Below are 19,626 nucleotides of genomic sequence, written 5' to 3'. Positions count from 1 at the left end.
AACATGGGGGTAGAGGATGTTGTGAGATAGCTACTGAATCCATTAAAAAAAATAAAAATCAGTTCTCCTCATCTATGTCACATCTGTCAGTTCTCTTCAATTTCAAATACATTTTAGATTCAGAACTTTCTATGTGCACCCACATAGAATATTATTTAGATTTATTTCTGATAGTCATTGAAGATGCATTGACTTCAGAACATTAAGCCCCAAAACAAGAGCTAACAGAGGACGTTGTGTTTTTTTTTTTTGCTTTGCTTAAAATAAAATAAAATTACTGTGATCCAGAGCATCTTTCAGCCCTGCTCTTCTTGCATACATTCTGTTCTGTTTGGAGTGTCTTACTACCAGGTACGGGTTGTACCAGATGATGGCAGTGGAGCCTCATCAGATAGGGCTGCAGAGGCTGTGGGTTTCCAGCATAAAGCCTGGGCAGTTCTTTCTGGCCTCCAGTACAAAGCAGTATCTGATTAGAGCTGCTTTGCTTGCCTCCATAGTTAATGCTGATTAAATTCTAAACTGTCTAATTTAAATTAATCACATTTAAGGAGAATCAAATTTGTAATGTTAAAATATAAGGGCTTTTTGTGATATTGGCAGAGATCTGGACTAAACATTTCTGGCTGTTACCCTGCGAAAGCCTAAGCTTTTTCCTTTTTTATTTTAGTAGGCTTCTTGCTCCCAGAGTTGGGGTGGTGGGGAGGGAGAACTTCGTATCAGGGGACAAAAGCACCAAGTGTTATAGCTACTTGTATCTTATTGTTTTAAAGCCTTTACTGTGATTCTAGGTGCTTTGCTAATAACTTTGCAATTGTTCATCTCTACACAGAGAACTTTCGCCTTTGATTTTCTGTGTTTTGTTTCGTTTTCCAATTTAAATTGCTAACTGTGTACAGGTTAGTGTCTTAACACTCTGTAGATGACAGTATGCTGTAGAAGGGCATACCACACAGCCTCACAGACCTCCACCACCTTGTGTCTAAGTTAACAATCCTCTTTGCAAGTTTATGCAAGCTCTTGAGATAATAGCTGGTGCAGCCTCATTGACTCAGACATCACTGCCTGGCTTAAAAATAAGGCTGATTTTGTGATGTCAAGCAAAGAGACAAAGTCCTTCCCAAAAAACTCAGTGAAGTTCAGCAGAGTGATTCACAGTACGAAGCTTCATGCGGAAGGCACAGCTATGTAGGAGCTGACACTGTGGAAAAGTGTTTCTTAAGAAGAAAAAAACCTCTTGTGGTGAGGTTTTCATGTTTCTCTGAAGTCCTCACCAGAACTCTCTTTGGGCTACAGGAAGGGATGACAGATTCTTTCCCCCGTTGACACCAGGTGATGAACACTACCTGCTTCCCCCAATGACACAGTTTATATCCCTATGACTCAGGATGCGGTCTTTTCTATGCTATGTTATCCCCCTCTTCCATTTAAATCAGAGTCTCATCAACTTCCAGTAGCGATTAAAAGCAGTACATGAGTTTTGCTTAGAAAGCATAGTAAGGTTCTGACCTGCAGGCTGGACATACTTGGTACTCTAATCCTGAAGTCTCCAAGACGAGATGTGTATGAAACAAGTGCCCCAAAGCCTGCATAATAATTGGCCAGTTTCATAATTTGAATGGAACTGCATTTATAATTTTTGATAATGTGGGATTGGCAGTCCTGGCCTTCTCTAATTCATTCTCCCCGCTGTTGTGCATCCTTCATTGCTGTATTTGCTTGTCACATCACTCCAGATCCTGTACGTTATCTCACTTTCTGCAGGATTTTCTATAGGGATTTTCTCTCTTTAATGACTTAGAGAATTATCTTAGTTCCCTTAGAGCTGTACTATTAAACAAAATTAAAGAAAGAGAAAGCAATATGCTGTTCGTTTTATCCTTCAAATTCTTTATTCCTTACTGACAGTCTCCCCTCTCTGTTCACTCTCTTCCTAGTTAGCTAGGAGGAGGTTAAAGCAAGTTCAGAATGGGGAACAAGATTAAAGTTCCTAAAGTCATACCACCACAGGGTGGTGTAATTTCAGAGAAAATGGAAGGATAATGTCTGAGTTTAGATTGAGGTTACCTGTGCTAGCCTAAGAGAAGGAAGAATATTGTTCTCTCATAGCCCAACTGTCTTGCTTTATCTTAGGTGAGTGGATACCATTAGCTAGTGCTGCCTTCCCATTTTCTGACAGCAGAATTCATTTGCATTAATTTAAACATGAAACAAAGCAGTAAAAGCAAATAAACCATCTCACAGCACAAAGGAAAGTGAAGACTTCCTTCTGTCTTCCCTTCTCTGGTTAACCCAGTGTGAAAGCTCCCTACAGCAGCCCCCTGAAGGAGCTAACAAAGAGGCAAGGAACAGACTGTTGATGAGTTAGGGGTGATATTGGGTATATTGTTGCAGGTAATTAGTATGTTGCATGAATGGTTCCTACTGGAGGGGAGGAACAGCCAGTTCATGGTTGGAAAGTCGTGGAACTCCTAGCAGCAAAGGGCTTTGGGCCAGCAAGAGTTTGTCTCTAAGACTTTGACCTTCTGTACTGCTGCCTAGCATGTGATGGAGCTCCTGTGGAATGGGTACCCTTTAGCCCACCAGTTAACTACTTTAAGACATCAAGGTGCTTTAAAATGTGGAATAACAGCCTACAGACATTTTTTACATTTAAACCCTCTGTGACCCTCAAGTGTGTGCAGAAAAGTTCTCCATTGAATAACAGCATTCCTTTGATTTTTGATCTTTTTTCCTACCCTTAGCACCAGCAGAGCTGATGTAGGGGCTCATCTGAGTAGGAAGCAACACAACAGTCGATGGGAGGTCACTGAGGGATGTGAAGATTGCGCTCACAGAAACATCGTCTGAGTTAGCTCCTGAGAAATGACAAATTCAGTCTGCTTTCCTGACCACGTGCCATCTTGCTCCATTGGGACTAAGCGTTGGGACTAAGCACACTATACAGCCTCCAATGTATACACAGTGTGAATATAATGAACAGAAGACTGCAGTAGTCATCTCAAGCATTATCCTGGTCTTTCACAGAAGGTTTTGAGTCATATGTTCAAGGAGTCTACAAACAGTTTTTGCTGTTGCCTGGAACTGGAAAGGGTCAAAACTGCCAAATAACTCTGCTAAAACATGTTTTTAGCGTATTAGTTACTGGTCTCTATCACAGCACCAACTAAAATGAATAGCAATGAGCATCTCCCCCATACCTACTGGTTCAACCTACCAGGATTAAAATGAAGTTTCCCATATTGGACACAGTTCCTGAGGTTCTGTCACCACTGACATCTTCTCCATATAAATTGGATTTAAATATTTTTATTTTTAACTCAATGCAACATTTGAATTTGTCATGAACACAACTCTCATTTAGCCTGAATTAAAACATTCAGGTTACTTCTAAAGAACACAAGTGAAAGAAAAGTTTAGATCTTCTGAAAAGTGTTAGGGGAGGAGCTGGCAGTATACTTCTTGCCAGGAGGTTGGTGGTTTGAGAGGTACCTGAGGGTGTAGGAGAGAGTATGGAGTTTCTTTCTGTGCCTGGGAGAACAGGATTGTGGCTCACCGGAGATCTCCTCAGCTGCCAAGTGGAGCATCTTTCTCAGAGTAGTTAAATGTGTAATGCAAAATAACGTAATCATAGCACTGGCATCCCTTACTGGACTGCCCAACAGCCCTGTGGATCAGACACTCATCTAAGGCAAGGTACCTGGCTCCCAGGCTTCAGTGAGTGTTTGAGTGTTCCAAGCAAAACACTGCCAACAGGTGAGGCTGAGAGCCCTTCCCTACTCCTACACAAGAACAGCCTGTTACCTTGAGATTATGACACTCCTTTGGGAAGTTACGGTTTGTATCCACTTAGGTAGGAGAAAGAATTAAACCAAAATCTCCACCAAAACATGTTTGAATGCACAAACCACTGATAAAGGTACTGGCTAGAGAAGCGACTTTTCACTGGCTTTTTTGTGACAACCTAACTCTGTTTATTTCCCAGCTGAAATTTGGTGAATTTGCAGATTATTTTCAACTGACAAAGCCCACTTTTTTCTTCCTCTTTTTTTTTTTTTTTTTTTTTTGTTCTAATTACTTTCTGCTTAAGATACTCCTTTATGGCGGAACAGTGAGAACTGGAGCCAAACAAGCCATCCATTGTCAGTAGCAGAAAGCAGCAGTTACATCTGCTGAACTGGGCGCTTTGCAAGTGGGATATTGCCATGTGAATTGAGAGATATTTCACTGGTACTCCATTAATCATACCTCAGTCTCTTCCCCTTAGCAAGTACTCAGAGCCTCTGAATCCATTATGCACAGGAATGTAGTAGGAAATCAAGGTGGATTTACTGAAGGTGTGTAACAGAAGCACGTGAGTAAAAGTGGATGTGATTGCTTAGAAATTAAAACGCTCTTATTTTGCTTCTTCTGAGGAGGATTAAGTAGGACTTTATTTCAAAATGAGAGCAGCTATACAGGAATTTTCTCCTGCTGCTTCAGTGAAACCACTTGCACTTTGATTTCTATGTAGTTTTTGGTGAGCCTCCCTCAGTGTCCCCTGGGACAGGCATGCATGAGGTGAGATCCCAGTAGCAGGTCTGTGAGGGGTGTGACACTGCTGACACTGTAGTTTGTTTTGGTCTTTGAAGCTGGTGGAGATCTTCTGATGTATAACCCACAACAGTATAAAGCACCAATTAGCCTCATTCCCTTTGCTGAAGAGAATAATTCCCATTTATCTATTCCTGCTTGAGGTTTGTAACAACTAAGGTTTGCATACAGCTATATTCATACCTATTTGTCTAGCCCAAAAACAAGGGTAAATCATCAGCCAGATATAAATTGCTAGCTATTTTACGTAATCTCAAGTCTTCTGTGCTGTTTGAACAAACCTTGCATCCTGTCTAAAAGGCTAATGGGATGTGGATTTTTTTGGCATGTTTACAGCAGCTGCTCACCAAGTCTTCAGGAAATTGTCTTGAGCCGCTGAGCCCAGGGGCACAAGATAAAACATATGCAAAGCAGGTCTGGTGTTTGGCATGCTGGACTTCCCTGTACACAGTGGATCTTCTTACATCATTGAATTTGCTCTTCTAAATTAAATGCGATGTAGAGCTTGACCTTACTTGCTCTCTATTTAGCACTATGTGGGGTCCCCAAAATCCTGTGCTTCACCCAGTGATCTGAGATTACGGACCTTTCTTCCTCCCTTTCTTGATTTTTTTTTCCTCTTCTCCAGAGGCTGGATAACCTGGAAAGCTATGGCAAAAAGAACTGCCCAAGCCTCTACACAGCCTTTGTTGACTTGAAATAGAAGGGGAAGAAGAAAACAACCCTTGGGAATGGCTGTCCATAGGTGTACGCGACTCATTTTCAGATTTCAGCCTTACGTTAAATGCAGCCCTGCTCTGTCCCATCAGTCCAGACCATCCTGCAAATCATCCTAAATATCATGAAAGAGGAAAACTAGAACCCCACTGAAATGTGGCATAGTCAGTGTGGCGTGGATCACATAAGGCACGTATTCCTCAAATTCATTTTCATGGGAACATCTGTCTGATTTACTTGCCTGTGTGTCTCACACCTGTTAGTCTAGATAGGGTGAAATCCAGCAGAAATGACTGTCAGCAATTACATGGAGAGGGGGGAGTGCATAAAAGCGTAGAGTTACTCATAAGTAAAGAACACAGCATTGGAATTAAGGCTGCTTTGTGGTCTTAATTTAGACCCTTTGTTTGACTGCATTTCAAAACAACCTGTACTTACGTAACAGCATCCCATTCTTTCCCAGGGGCTCTCCCCCTTCCCAGGCACAGGCTGTTGGAGGCATTGCTTTGGTGTGTTACAGTGTACATTAAAAACAGGGACTTACAAAACATTCAAACCTAAAGTTATTGGAGGGGAAGCCATCCAGATTGTAAAGTTTAGAATTTGTTGGGATAGAAAAGAGGTGAAAATACATACTGAAGAACAGTTTGCTGCCAGACATTCTTCTGGGGGTAGTTTGCTAGTCTATGTGCATAATTAACTGTTTGTAGAGTTGCCTATGGTGAGAGATTTTGTCAGCACAAAGCTTGGTGCAGAATGCGTAGAAATCACATAGTGGCACTTCTTTCTATGTAGTTGGTTGGTGGCTTACTGCAGTCAGCATTGGATGGAGATTACTGAAGGAATGGGATCCTGTGTAGCCAACGGTGGGTGTTTGTGCCCACTTTTCTCATGTACAGAGCCCAGCCCTTGGACCTCTCCCTCCTGGGGGCTACTCGTTTGTCCCAGAGCTACACCATCTGCAAGCACATTAACAAGGCATCACTGGTGGGAACACCTCCAGGTTTCCACCAAGCCAAAAGTTGTATGTTGCTAGGAGGACTTAGTGCTATTCATGGCAAAGAGATAAGTTTTGCCAGGTTATGTCAATCTTGTGTATGGAGATACACAAATTGCTAAGGAGTGAAGATGATATTGAAATGTAGTCAAGGTCTCTGAATTAATTAATTCACTGTTCAGGTGTTCTTCATGGGCTGGTCCTTTCCTCTTCTTTAAAGCATCCTCTGAAATAAAATTAGATCTGATTTTCCTCATGGCGTAAAACACTTGAAATTAAAGAATTGTAAGTCTACAGATTTACAGGGTATTTTACAGAGAAAATGTGGAGAATAAAGACAAATATTGCAGCATTGTTGTTGAAGCCATGGTTGTCTGAGCCATAATATAAGCAAAGCTATGCTTGCTAGTCAGTATCTTTCATTAGATCAATTGGTGCAATTGGAAAAAATGCCAAACTTTCAAATGCATTTTTTTCTTTCTATCTTAAATTGAAGTTTTTTACTCAGGTTAAATATATAAATTGTTTGTCTTTATTGGCTCATGGCAAACAACTTTAACAAATTTAAGAATACAACTTAAACAAATTTAAGAATAAGGAGTATTTGATACCTGTGGCACAAAAAGGATTGTAAGCAAGGAGGCAGTGGTAAATTCACTAGTCCTGTGGGACAAAGGTATTATTAAAACAGTATTGTTTTGATTCAGAGACCATCTGACAGCCATGCAGGATCATTTACCAGCAAACCCGATGCCAACAATGCTTACAAAAACTGAACTAAACGGAAGTTTTGCATTTACGTCAAGTCCTAGCCAGGGCAGTGGGTAGGAGAGAGGAAATTCACTGGTAAATGGAAAAGGAACTAAATTAAATTATCAGGGGAAGAAATGTTATTTTCCAGCCTGCAATAGGATATGACAAACAATAGATGTAGTTTACAGTTATTTATAAAAAAAGGTCCTTTTGGAACAGTGACCTTCTCTAACTTTTGTAGAAGATGGAGGTTCACCCCCTCTAGGGGAGGAGAGCAAGCAGGGAACATTGTAGATTTAACACCTCATTCCTCTCTGTCCAGGCTATGGGAACCTAAGCCCCAGCACTGTGGCTGGTCGAATCTTCTGCATCTTGTTTGCACTGTTTGGGATCCCCTTGAACCTTGTCCTCCTGAATGAAATCGGGCAAGTGATGTTGCTGGGGGTTCAGCGTTGTGCCCATCGTCTAGAGGAGATGTTTCGCTGGAAGGTAAGCAGTGACCAGGTATGCTTCTCTGTGAAGCTCAGGAGACAAATAACATTTTCTGGTATTTGGGACCCTCTGACTAACAAAGACAGCCTGCCTACCTTCTTGGCCAAAAAGGCAATAATACTCAGGAATAACCGGAAATAAATAAATTTAGTTTATGACATCCCTATAAGGTGTCAGATAAGGCCATTTACTAAATGATGGAACTTTTGTGATGAATGGCTTCCCTTACAGCAACAGAATTGCTAGAGCCATAGAGCCATTCACGGATATCCCATTCTGAGATAGCTTGTTTGTTTATCATCAGTTGTGGTTAGAATTACATATGTAGGTTATGTGGGAAGATTTGTGAAATAGGTTTTAAAATGTCATGAACCTAGGATTCATGAAAGTAATGATCAATGTGTGCTGACTGGAAGAGCTATCCTGTTTATTCTAGTGGAATGTGCTGAATGTTTGTGTTTTTATGGAGTCCGACATCATCTTCAACCAGAAAAAGTGAGCTCTACTTTCCATGCCACCTTGTAAGTCTTGTCTTTTTTTCTTTCTTTTTTTTTTTTTTTTTTTTTTTCTGTTTTACTAGATAAAAGCTGCCCTGCTGATGAAGACCTGTGCACTAGTATCTGGGTTGTTATTGTTCCTCCTGCTACCTCCCTTGTTGTTCTCTGACAAAGAAGGCTGGACTTATGAAGAGGGTTTCTACTATTCATTCATTACTCTCAGCACTATTGGGTTTGGAGATTATGTGATTGGTGAGTAGTTCCAATTTCATTGTTTTCACCTACTCAGTATCAAAGCAAAAAGTGTGGCTTATCAAATTGGCAATATTACACTGTTAGCAATAGACACACCTGATGATAAATTTGTTGTGGTAGGTAAGTATTGGACAGGTTGGAGAAGACACGATTTCTCAGATAGAAATGCCACATGTGAAAGCACAAAACAATCATTTCCATGTCAATGAGTAGTCTTCCAGCATTCAGGTGATCTGTCTCTTGAATCAGTACAATGCCAGACTGGAGTGCTATTCTTAATCACAGCAGTTGCTGATGGCGCACGTGGTGCACACCAGTGCACCAGTGGTGTTCAGTTTTAAGCAGATGCTACTCTTCATTACCATTGTCAAACAGTGAACATTTCCCTGGTCAAAACCCCAGACAACTGCTTTCTAAAAGGCAACTTAAGTCACTTTGGTGTAGACTGTCAGGCACCAGGCATAGTGTAGTTTTCGTTGCCAAAACATTTTGTCAGAGGAAATGGGTTTGGACCCACGTCTGGTACATTTGCTGAAACACAGTACACACCTTTTTGATAAAGACTTTCTCATTAACAAGAAATTGATTATAGAAACACATGCACCCTTGAATCCCTGGGAGACAGAAAGACATAAACATCTTACTATGGATTCTTTATATTCATTTCTTCATAGTGCTTCCTCGGTGCTTAGATAATTTAGTGGTGTTACCATAGAACTTGTCTATAGCATGTCAAAGTTATGACTAGAGCTTGTGTAGACATGCTTTAACTAGCTTGAATCAAGTTATCTTGGGTAAGGTTATCCAAATTGAGCTTAACAGAAGCTAGCCACTTCAGCATTTTATAGATGCTTCTGAACTCTGCACTGCAGCAGGTTTATTTCTCTCAGCTCCTGATAACTACTTTTGAAGTTCTTCTCTAGTACATCTTCTCACTTCCAGGCATACCTTCACCTTTGTGGTACCTTTGTAACTAGCATACCAGCATAGACAGACTAGGTTCATATGGGAATAAGTGAATACATGTCTGTGACCTGTGGCATGTAGAGGACAGACCATTTGGGCCTTACAATCTTGTGTTTGTAGTTTGTCTCTACATAAAACTAAGCAAGGCCAGAGCATGAGTTCATGCATTATTTTGCAACTGTCACACTGTTTCCCTCTTATTGTGATTCCTGGCACTGTTCTGGGCCAGGTAAATTCTGAGGGATATCACATGCCATGTTGTTCCCTTTGGACACAGCTGCAGTTTCGGGAGAAACATGAGCCAGGCTGTGGCACTTAGAATTGAAGTTATAAAGTGGTCCCTAGCCTGTTTTATTTAGTAATATTGTCATGGCATCTCTTACTGGCCCTGAACTCTATTAATTTACACACTGAGTAAGTCCTTCTGTTAGAAGCATTGTGCCACATAGGTCCTAAACTACTGATCTTCTCATCCCCAAGATTGTACCTTGATGCACACAGATGATCTCTGTGGATAAAGCATTCTCTTTGGAAGACTCAAATAGTCTTTCTCTATTTTTTCATTTATTATTTAGAAACTAACAGTTTTTATGCCTTTGAATTTAGCACTGATGAAAGGTGCTTGTTTGAAGGTTGAATATAATACTTCTGGCAGAAATTCACCTTGATATAGAAAGGCAGCCCAAAGAGTAGTTACCACAGAAGTGGTTGGTAGCTCCCAAAGGTTTATCAGTGACTAGCGACAACCTCAAAATGCCTTGCAGTTCCATTATACTGAAAATATGTACAATGTATACAGAATATGTACAATGTATTCTGTACTATATAATAATACCAAATGCAAATAATTTAATGAGGCTTCACTGACCAGTTACTGCTTATCATAATCTTGTAGACCATAACAGTTCATGGACCACAATTTGGAACCTGCTGGTCTGTGCAGGCAATGACAGGATAGGATTACTACATCGGACTGGTCACAGATGATAAACACCTAAATACCTGCCTCTGTGGATGTCCTGTTTCAACCCAGCCCTATGTGTGAGTTTCATTGCAACTTGGGACAGGGTGTGACTTTCAGGAGCACAGAGGCACCATGTCATAGGTGTTAACTCCTCATGCTCTGTCCCAAAAGAATCAGGTGCTTTGTAGTATCTGCCATGCTACAGGTATTCAGCTATAAAGTGACAAACCTTTTTAAGGTAAGGAAAATAAATAACAGGATTTGACGAGCAGTAGAGAAAAAGCTGATGCAGAGACTCTACTGTCTCTAGTTTGTGCATTGTACCTTTCCTTAATGTGCCCCAGCCTGCTGCCCAGACACTTCATAAGACTAAATTCATTCCTTTCCTTTGCCTCTGTTATTATTTTTTTACATGTATATTACTACAGTTGCCAGTTTAGCCCGTAGAAGCCTATTTGCATGAAACATTGGGGAACTGTAACCAAAAATATGACTGCTCCAAGAGGATCACAAATCAAGCAATCAAGCAGAGTTAACATAATTTCAAGCTGTCTTCCAGGGCTCAGTTCTTACAGATTTTAGTACTGTTTGGGTCATTACCTCTCTTAGAGACTCACTCGCATCTGGCTTAACAAGGTATGTACACCAGTACATAAAACCTGCTTACCTCTCTGCTTGCAGGGAGCCCCTGTTACATACTACTATGATGTTGTAAAGCTGAGTGATAAATGGAGAAAAGAAACTATGAACTTAAATAAGTGAACAATTTCTCTTTAATATAGTCTAATTTTGATTTTATTTTTTATGGGTAGTCTTCACAGTTCCTGGGTCTATATAGAAATCACTAATATTAGGTCATATTTCTGTCCTCTGTCTCTGCTTTACATTAAATGCCTCCTTTGAGGTAAGTCTTGATTCAATGTAGAAATGTTTTGGGTGATTCTGTTGTAGGGATGAACCCAGACCGCACCTATCCAGGCTGGTACAAGAATGTAATCTCTCTTTGGATCCTCTTTGGGATGGCCTGGCTAGCACTGGTTATCAAATTTTGCATCAACTTACTGGAGAGCTCCAGTGACTTCTGTCAGTGTAACAAGAAGAGCACAGAGTTGGCAGAAGACTTAATGGATGATGGCAAAAACAGTATGACGGGACTTCATGATGTGGAGAGCTGCAATGACAAAGACACAGAAACAAAAGGACCAGATGAATGTCACATCTACACAGCTCCTGCAGAAGCACTTTAGAGAAGAAACATACTATTGGTATCTTATATTTCAGTGCACCAGAGATCACTGCTTAGAAATGTGGGAATGGAGCTGACCTGATGTTCACACGGGGATGCAAACCTGTTTGTTGAGTCTGAAATGCTTCTATTCTGAATTGAACAATAGTAACAAAATATTTCTTTTACAGCACCACCAAGAATTACTGACAGGACTGTTAACCAAAAGTAGATTTACATAGATAATACCTACCCTCCCATATATGAGATAAATTTTGACATCTGTACCCAGCACTACCCGTTGTCCTTTTCTTTGCGTGCAAAGTTCTTGAAGCCTCCAATTATATGTAGGGCATTTTGCAAATACCTCAACTAGAAAAGGAATTTAATACTGTGTCATTTAATACAGGAAGCAAATGCTATGTTGCCAAAAGGCACAGTGAAGAATCTTATTTTAAAGAACCTGGCAGTGACTGCAAGTGTGCTTCATCACCTATGTGCTTGTGCTTGTCAAAGGTGGTAATGTATTTCTGCTGCCTGATCATTAGTAGGTGGATGGCAATGAGGCAGAGCATGCAGAAGTGCCTAATAGTAATTAAATGTTCAATTTTCTTAGGGAAATTTCTACATCAGAGGTCCATTAACAAGAGGGTAGGTAGTTAGGGTATTCTTTACCACAGAATTTTTGCAGGATCATCCTTTGTAAAGTATTATGTAAACCAAATGTTATCAGCTAAATGCAACAGCTTATTTGGGTGCATTTATTCTTTTTCTTGTATTGGAAACCAGAAAAGGTGGACTAGAGGCAGTTCTAAGTGCCCATGTTTCCAGGTTTATCATGTGGCCAATGTTAGCAAGGGCAACTTTAATCTAGAAACAGACTGAAACACCTTTAACATTGATCAAGAGATTAAAAGAACCAACAAGTCTAACTCCTGCTGCTCTTTATATACCCATATCTATTCTTATTTTCGTATTTCTGCTGTGCTACTTGCATCCTAGAGCATTAACTTCGAAAATTTGACCATGGTAATAAACCAGAAGGAAACATTTGAGTGAGCCTTAAGCTTCTGCATTGGACTTACATTCCACACAGAGATAAAAAAATGAGTAGAAAGCACAGCCTGTTGGGCTATAAGGCTCAAGATTTAGAAATATACATAGCTGGACTCCCAGCAATGCAGTGAATGAAAAGTTTGCAGTCTTTCAGAAGATAAGTTCTGGAACATGTATCATGAAAAAAATAGTTCCCTGAGTAGGCCAGTCTGAGTGTCGGTATGTGGTAAAACCGATTATAGAAGAAAATGCAGGAAAGGAATTTGCTAGATCAAATTTGGTCTCTCAGCCTTTTCATCATCAGCCTTTTGCCGACTCTGTAGTAATAAATGCTCTCTCAAGTACTGTTTCAATAGGCAGCAGAGATACAAGAGGGAGGTAGTGGAAATCTCAGATTGTAGTTGGAAAATCAATGCAAAGCAAATACAACTGAATTTTTTGAACATTGGGTAATTCATTAACAGCCTTCTGCATGATCTTTTTGGTTTCTCCTATGTTTTGTCTTGTTTATTTTCAGTGATGGACACAATGTATTTTTATACAGAAAAAGATACACAGTGTATTTTTTATTAAGTCCTTAATGGACTGGCCCACAGTAAAGGCCAAAGTGTATTTTTTAAACCAAAGTGAATCAAGATCACACAGCATAAAATATTATGCCCTTTTATACATATCTTTTACACCTTCTTCCAGGTGCAAAACTCAGCAAATAAATTTGTATCTTAAAATCCAAATGCCTAGAAGGTGGTAGGAGTTTCTACTGTCAAATGATGGGAATGGCTACGCTAAATCTATTCCATGTTTAATTTGAAATGTCACAGGCTCTGGGGATTTCTACCAATTCTGCTCTTCTGTAAGAAGACTTGGCTTGAAAAGAGTTTCTTCTCCTCAATTTGGACGTCTGTTTTATGAATCTAATCTGCTTCAACACTCCCATGTGTTTGTAGTTTGTGGGTGAGGTATTCACAAATTCTTTAGAGATTTAGGCACCCCAGTCCCACCGAAGTGCAAACAGTTGCCTTAGGACAGCTAACAATTCTGAGAACTGGGAGGAAGAGGAACTCTAGGAGTAGTCCCCAAAAAAGGGAAAAAACAGTAATTCTTCATAAATCTCACTGCTTCCACTGTGTGTAACGGTTCATCAACAAACAGAAGCATGTGGCTGGATCTCAGTGACTCAATATCTGCTCCAGAAAACGATGCTGATTCACTTCCTTCCACAGCTGCCCAGCAGCTCTTCACCAGCACAGTTGTGCCACTAACTCTCTGATACAGCATACTTAACAGGAGGCTTATCTGAACTGCTTATTGATTTTCCAGAGCTGCAAGTTGCCTGTTTGTGTCACAGATCACCTAAAAAATATGAAATAAATGGGCCAAATACCACCTCTGCTTGAGTTCTCTGACACCAAATTAGTATGTTGTCATTTATGAATATCCTTTTATTCACAGTTTGGCAGCTAGCTTTTGATACAAGCAATAAATATTATTGTATCTGAGTCCTCACAAACTGCTGTGCCTCTAGCCTTTCTGTTCTTTGCAAAGCTGTGCTGTGGTTAAGTGACATGGATGAATTTGTTCCCAGAGGGATGAGGAGAAAATGGAGTTTTGCAATATCACAAAAACATCATCACCGATGTGTCTACTCTACCAAAATATGAAAGGTTATCTGCTCAAGAGTAAAAATAAAGAAAACAAAAGCATGGTGCTGTTATCATTGTTGTCACAGCTGACTTGGAGTCCTCTGTAATCTGCATTGGAAAATTACAGATGCTCCTTGATTTATTTTTTTTTATAGTGTCTCTTCCTGTTCAGATAAATGTGCAGTTTCCAGTAGTGATTTCAGGTTAGACTTTCACTGTTACTATTATTCACAGGTCAATTCTTCCCTGTTATCCTCTGTTTTTCCTTGGGAAGAATAGGGGCTGGAAACAGGTTTGGTTAGTAATAGTAGTTGTAAATATTTATGTAACATCAGCGTCCAGAGACTTTTTCACAATCACATAGAGCATAATGCGCTTCTGACCTTTATACAGTTTCCCAGGAAATGAATCCCTTAAAGCAAGAAAATAGGCCTCTCTTTCGTTCCCCAACTCAAAGGACAAGTTCTGGCTTCAGCCTCTGTTTCTCATGCTGGCTCTTTCAGCTAGTCCAAAAGAGATGTTTACCCCTTGGGAAGAGATATGTCCAGAAATATGTAATAAGATGTTACAGCAACATAGTACAGATTGCTCAGAATTGTGCAGTTTTTAATAATCTAATTGGCTACAGTATTATAAGATGCCTGTATTAGAACAAAAAAGGCAAAACCTTTTTTCCATATTGGTCTTTGAGTTAAAAAATAAAAATCCAGGATGTCATTTTCTCACAGTGGCAGGCCAATGAGATCTTATCTTAATGACTGATACCTTATCTCAGAGATGATATTCCAGCTCTGTTTAGAGCTGAAACTGTTTAGCCTGGAAAAGAGAATACTCAGGCGCATCTAATCAATGTGCACAAATTTCTGAAGATGGGGTGTAAAGAGGATGGAGCCAGGCTCTTTTCAGAAATGCCCAGTGATGGGTTAGGAGGCAATGGGCACAAACTTGAAGGGCAAGAGGTTCCACCTAAACATCAGGAAACATGTTTTTACTGCGAGGGTGATCAAGCACTGGCACAAGTTGCTCAGAAAGGTGGTAGATTCTCTATCCCTGGAGATACTCAGCAGTCACCTAGATGTAGCCCAGGGCAACTGGCTGTAGGTGACCCTGCTTGAGCAGAGGGTGTTGGATCAGATGAGCTCCAGAAGTTCCTTCCAACCTCAACCATTCTGCATTCAAGGCCAAGCTACCCTCCTCTTCATAGTCCATGGTTTGCCACTGCCTTCAATTTATCTCCATAAACATACAGGTTGCATTCACAGCAGACTTGATAGTCCCAGAGAAGAAATGGATCTTTCCAATGTGAGTAAGTTTTGTGGGGTGGTCTATTCAAGCACTTTTTTTCCATAAAAATTTGCAGAATTTTCTTTTATATCTGCAGATATCAATCAAGATTTAGATCCACTTCTGTGGGCTATTTGTAGAGCCTAATTATTTTGCAGAGATCTCACAATCGGACAACAGCTTTATAGGAAGGGTGGCACAGAGCAGATACAATTAGTTGGAGGGGAGGTCTCTTACATAAGTTTAGAATGCATTGTGCTGTTCCAGAAACATTCACCTTCTTGTAGCCTTTCAGGATTGTTTTATGTCAGCCTCCAGGTTCCAGCAAAAGGATTCAATGCTTCTTCTCTGACATGCTTCAAGTAAAGTAAAATGTACCTTGCTTTGATTTACACTTTCTAAATTAGAGGCTTATGGTAGTACAGATGGCTACTTACAACATTTTATTGTAATTATGTTTTATAATACAAACTTGGTACCTGTTTCCATAAATAAATATTCTGGCAGATACAAGAGGGGAATGAAAAAAAAAAAGTCTCTTTCAGTACCATTCCTTAGGGAATGGCTTAGGGAAACGTGCTTGGTAGTATCTCCTCCTTGCAGTAATCCTGGCTGTGTGTGAAGTAGTATCAGAACAGATCATTTTTGCGGTTATTATTGAGAACCTTTTGGGGTTTAGATGTTCTTTTATTATTTTTTTTACTCTTTAAATATTTGGAAACTTGCAGTTAGAAGGGCATTTGAGTCCAAACATCTAGGCAACTGTTGCTGTTGTGCTACGTGCAAAAATTCAAACGTTTCTCAGAAAAACAGGCAATTACAATGGAACAATATTTGTGGTATTAAAATTACTGTCTTTCAGGACTGAGATTGAAACATGTTTTTTGTCTTGTTTTATTTTGTTTTCCGAGATAAACAGATAACATACATTAAGCTAATTAACACAAGTTTCCAAAATCTCTAATTGATGAGGAATTTACTAAGTTATGGACTTTAAAATAAGGGAGAATTGTTCCTTAGAAGCCAATGAAGGTAAGTCAATACTTTAATAGAACAAAACTAGTTTGGGTACACCCAAAATAATGCCCCATCTCAGATCTCACTTAATAAGGAGGCTTGAGCACCATCACCATTTGAACGAGAGGACTTTTTAAGTCTTATAGCACAATCAAGCCCAGAGATTAAAAAGTCCTGAGTCAGACTTTTGCTCTTTGAATTTTGCATGCAATGCACAATAGGTTGTCTGTGCATTTGTGTGAAAGGAAGAAAGAAAAAAATGGTGCTGCCAGTGTTCCCAGTTACATTAAGGGCACATTAATTCGTACAACACATTCCTCACATGGCTCCAAACCCATTGCCAGCAAAAAAAAAAAAAAAAAAAAAAAAAAGATAATTTCTCATGGCTTCCTCTTCATAAACCATTTCTTCTTCAACCTTGCTTCTGGTCTTGCTTCTGCCTAATCAGTCTTGCTCCTGAGTGAGTTCCCTTACCATTCCCAGGCTAAAATCAGCCCAGCTCCTCTTGCTTTTCCTCTACATGCTCCAACCCTTCTCCTGTGCAAGAAAGAAGTGCATGCAGCAGAGTCCTCTTCTGTGCTATGCTAGGACCAGCATTGCATAAAAAGCAAAGCATGAGAAGCAGAATATTTGCAGGATTTCCCACTCTCTTCTCACCATGATGTTAACTTCAGGCTCCTGACTCTGGAGAGGGTTGAGATCTCCCCATTTATCTGCACCAGCTCTGAGCTGCTTGTCTTCTCCACGAGGAGAGCCAGACAGTCTGTTAGCCGTGTTTCAGGTTGGTTGTAATTTGCTGGAAAGCTGAAGATTTTGGCGTTGGCTGCAGACGTTTCAAACTCATTTAATTTACAGAGATTCTGAAGGAATTGGCAACACTTCAGAGCTTCATTAAAGCCTGAAGGAAAGTGGTGGTGATGGATTCACACAAGTTTTTCTTCTTCTGAGACAGCACTAGTTGCAGTAATCCAGGAAGTACTGCATTGCAGTGAGTGATCTGGAGAACTGAGCAGGGAATATTCTTTCCCTGGGGACCTCTCTTGAAATTCAGAAATTCTGGATGTTTTTGCTATTTGTTCCATGATAGTGTTGCCTCTTGAACTCCAAACTGAATGTTTTAGCTGAACAATAAGATGAAGGCATGAGGAATGAATATGAAGATACCTTTCAATGTGACAAAATATAATACTGATAACTACTCACCAGAAAAGAGTGTATTGAGCACTTTTCCTCTTATGACACTGGACACTGGAAAATTTGAGACCTTTCACAGAATTTTTGCATGGCCTCACAAATATGGATACTTAACCACTCTGTCTGCATCACCCCCTATAAAATTTCACATTCTCAGGGTAGCAGTCAGATATTCCCCGCTGTGCATGGAGTAGCTAGCTACAAGTAGAATTCACTGAAGTCAGAAAATAATGGAGTCAATTGGCAAAATAAGCCAATCAAAAAAAATAAAAATAAATTTAAAAAAAAAAAAAAACCACTATGTGGACAGGACCCCAGTCTTATTCAAGCATTGTAAAGTGGTGTTAATCTGGATTATGTTGAGATGTTAAATGCAAAATTGGTGCTTTGTTTCAAAAAAAATGAAAAAGTGATTGGGAGTCTTATGTGGGAAACAGGGACTCATTTTCAAGTCAGCACCCTGCCTCAAGTAGAGTAGCCAGCAGTACAACATGAATCCATCTGCCAAAGGTTCATGGGCAGGCCATCTCAGCCACTCTTGAAGCTGTTTCACTGTTCATAAATTATTAACCTGGCCGTAAGGTGGGGAATTATTACCTACCCTCTCTGCTGCTTGGTGAATCACTACATGCCTAAGTCCTTATGCATATCTAGCCCTTAGGGAATGACTGTAATAGGAAGAGAAAGAATAGTCCAGTGCTTGGATAGCAGTAGCCAGCAGCATAAGGAATTGCTATCACAGATATCATTGTCTTGTTGGTCCTCAGGCACTGTAAAAGCTTGGAATTAGGTGGGCTTGTCCCAGAGTGGAGCCCTTAACCCTGAGAAAAGTATGCATGTTCTCCTTATAATATATGGGAATTCTTGCATATATAACCAGAGACCTCCCTTGTCCTAGCAAGGAATTGTCCATGCAAGCTGGAAAAATAATACAGATGGAAAGAGCAAAATGTTGCATGCAGAAATGACTGACCGACTTGGACAGGCCCCCATTTCCACACAGCGCTCAGCCACGATTCCTTCAGCAGAGACGGGCACCTGTGTGTGGCTTTTCTGTCTGTGGAAACCAGAGATGCCTCAAAAAACAGCCAGCAGCCAAAAGGTTGGGGAAGTCACTTAGGTCAAGGAGACACAGGTTCATATTTCTGTGTGATTAAAATCAAGGGACTGAAATCTGTATCACAGCTAAGGCCCCAGGCTAGGCAGAAGTTACGTCTTTCTCAACCTCCTGAGCTAAATACTTGTTGCAGAGATAGGAGAGAGAGGCAGTGGTTGACTCTACAACTCACTTGTGCACGTCTGGGGACATTAAAATGCGGTGTCTAGGATCCATTGAATGTGAAATAGCCTCACCATATGGAACAAATGTACCTGCAGAGCTTGAAAAGTATGCCTTAGGGTACCCAGGAGCTTAGGAGGCGCAGAGGCTTGGCCCCAGATCCCAGGTGAGTACCTGCTGAGTAGCTAATAGCAATTTTGAGAAGGTGTCTAGCCTCTAAACAGGGGGACTGAGGCACCTCTGGAGAGGTTGCCACTGGAGGGCCCTAAGGATGCTAGCTCTGATGTAGAACTGCAGAACATGGTCAAGCTCTGCTGCATCTGGTTAAGTTACATCAGACCTGAGCAATCTCTTTTAAAGAATGTAGCTCTACATACATCTGGAACAACTGTGCAATGGCATTACACAAATAAATGACGTGCTGGAAAAAAAAGTCAAACTGTGCAGTCTCTGGGCGGGTGAGCAGGTTTCGCACCTATAATCTTCCACACCACTTGCTTTGCAATAAGAGGGAGCTGTCAGAGACTGCCAATAGGAGCTGTGTCTCCCAGCCTTGCCCTCCCTTATCGTATTTCCAAGCAAAACCAGCTGATTAAGCAGGGCCTGGTGTGACTGACCGTATATCTGGTTTCAGATCTGCTCAGCATGGGATCATCTGTTGATTCACGCTTCCTAACAAACACAGGCGCTAGCTTTC

The 19,626-nt window shown here is 40.5% G+C and overlaps 1 protein-coding gene across 1 annotated transcript in view; it reads left to right on the top strand.

Annotated features, from left to right (window-relative positions):
* Positions 1 to 14,467, top strand: part of KCNK17 (potassium two pore domain channel subfamily K member 17) — a gene marked incomplete at its 5' end in the record, with an annotated part of 28,207 nt that extends 13,740 nt beyond the window's left edge. Inside the window, 3 exons of the mRNA XM_082758174.1 lie at positions 7,380 to 7,546; positions 8,130 to 8,298; positions 11,183 to 14,467. Coding sequence (XP_082614300.1) covers positions 7,380 to 7,546; positions 8,130 to 8,298; positions 11,183 to 11,478 — 632 coding nt within the window. The 3' untranslated portion in view covers positions 11,479 to 14,467. The remainder of the gene's footprint in view (positions 1 to 7,379; positions 7,547 to 8,129; positions 8,299 to 11,182) is intronic.
* Positions 14,468 to 19,626: the final 5,159 nt, after the last annotated feature.

This window comes from Aythya marila (assembly GCF_965140915.1).
Source record: "Aythya marila genome assembly, chromosome: 3".
In the NCBI taxonomy this organism is placed as follows: Eukaryota; Metazoa; Chordata; class Aves; order Anseriformes; family Anatidae; genus Aythya; species Aythya marila.
Note: the sequence above shows the minus strand (reverse complement) of the source record. Positions and strands in the feature narration are given on the sequence as shown.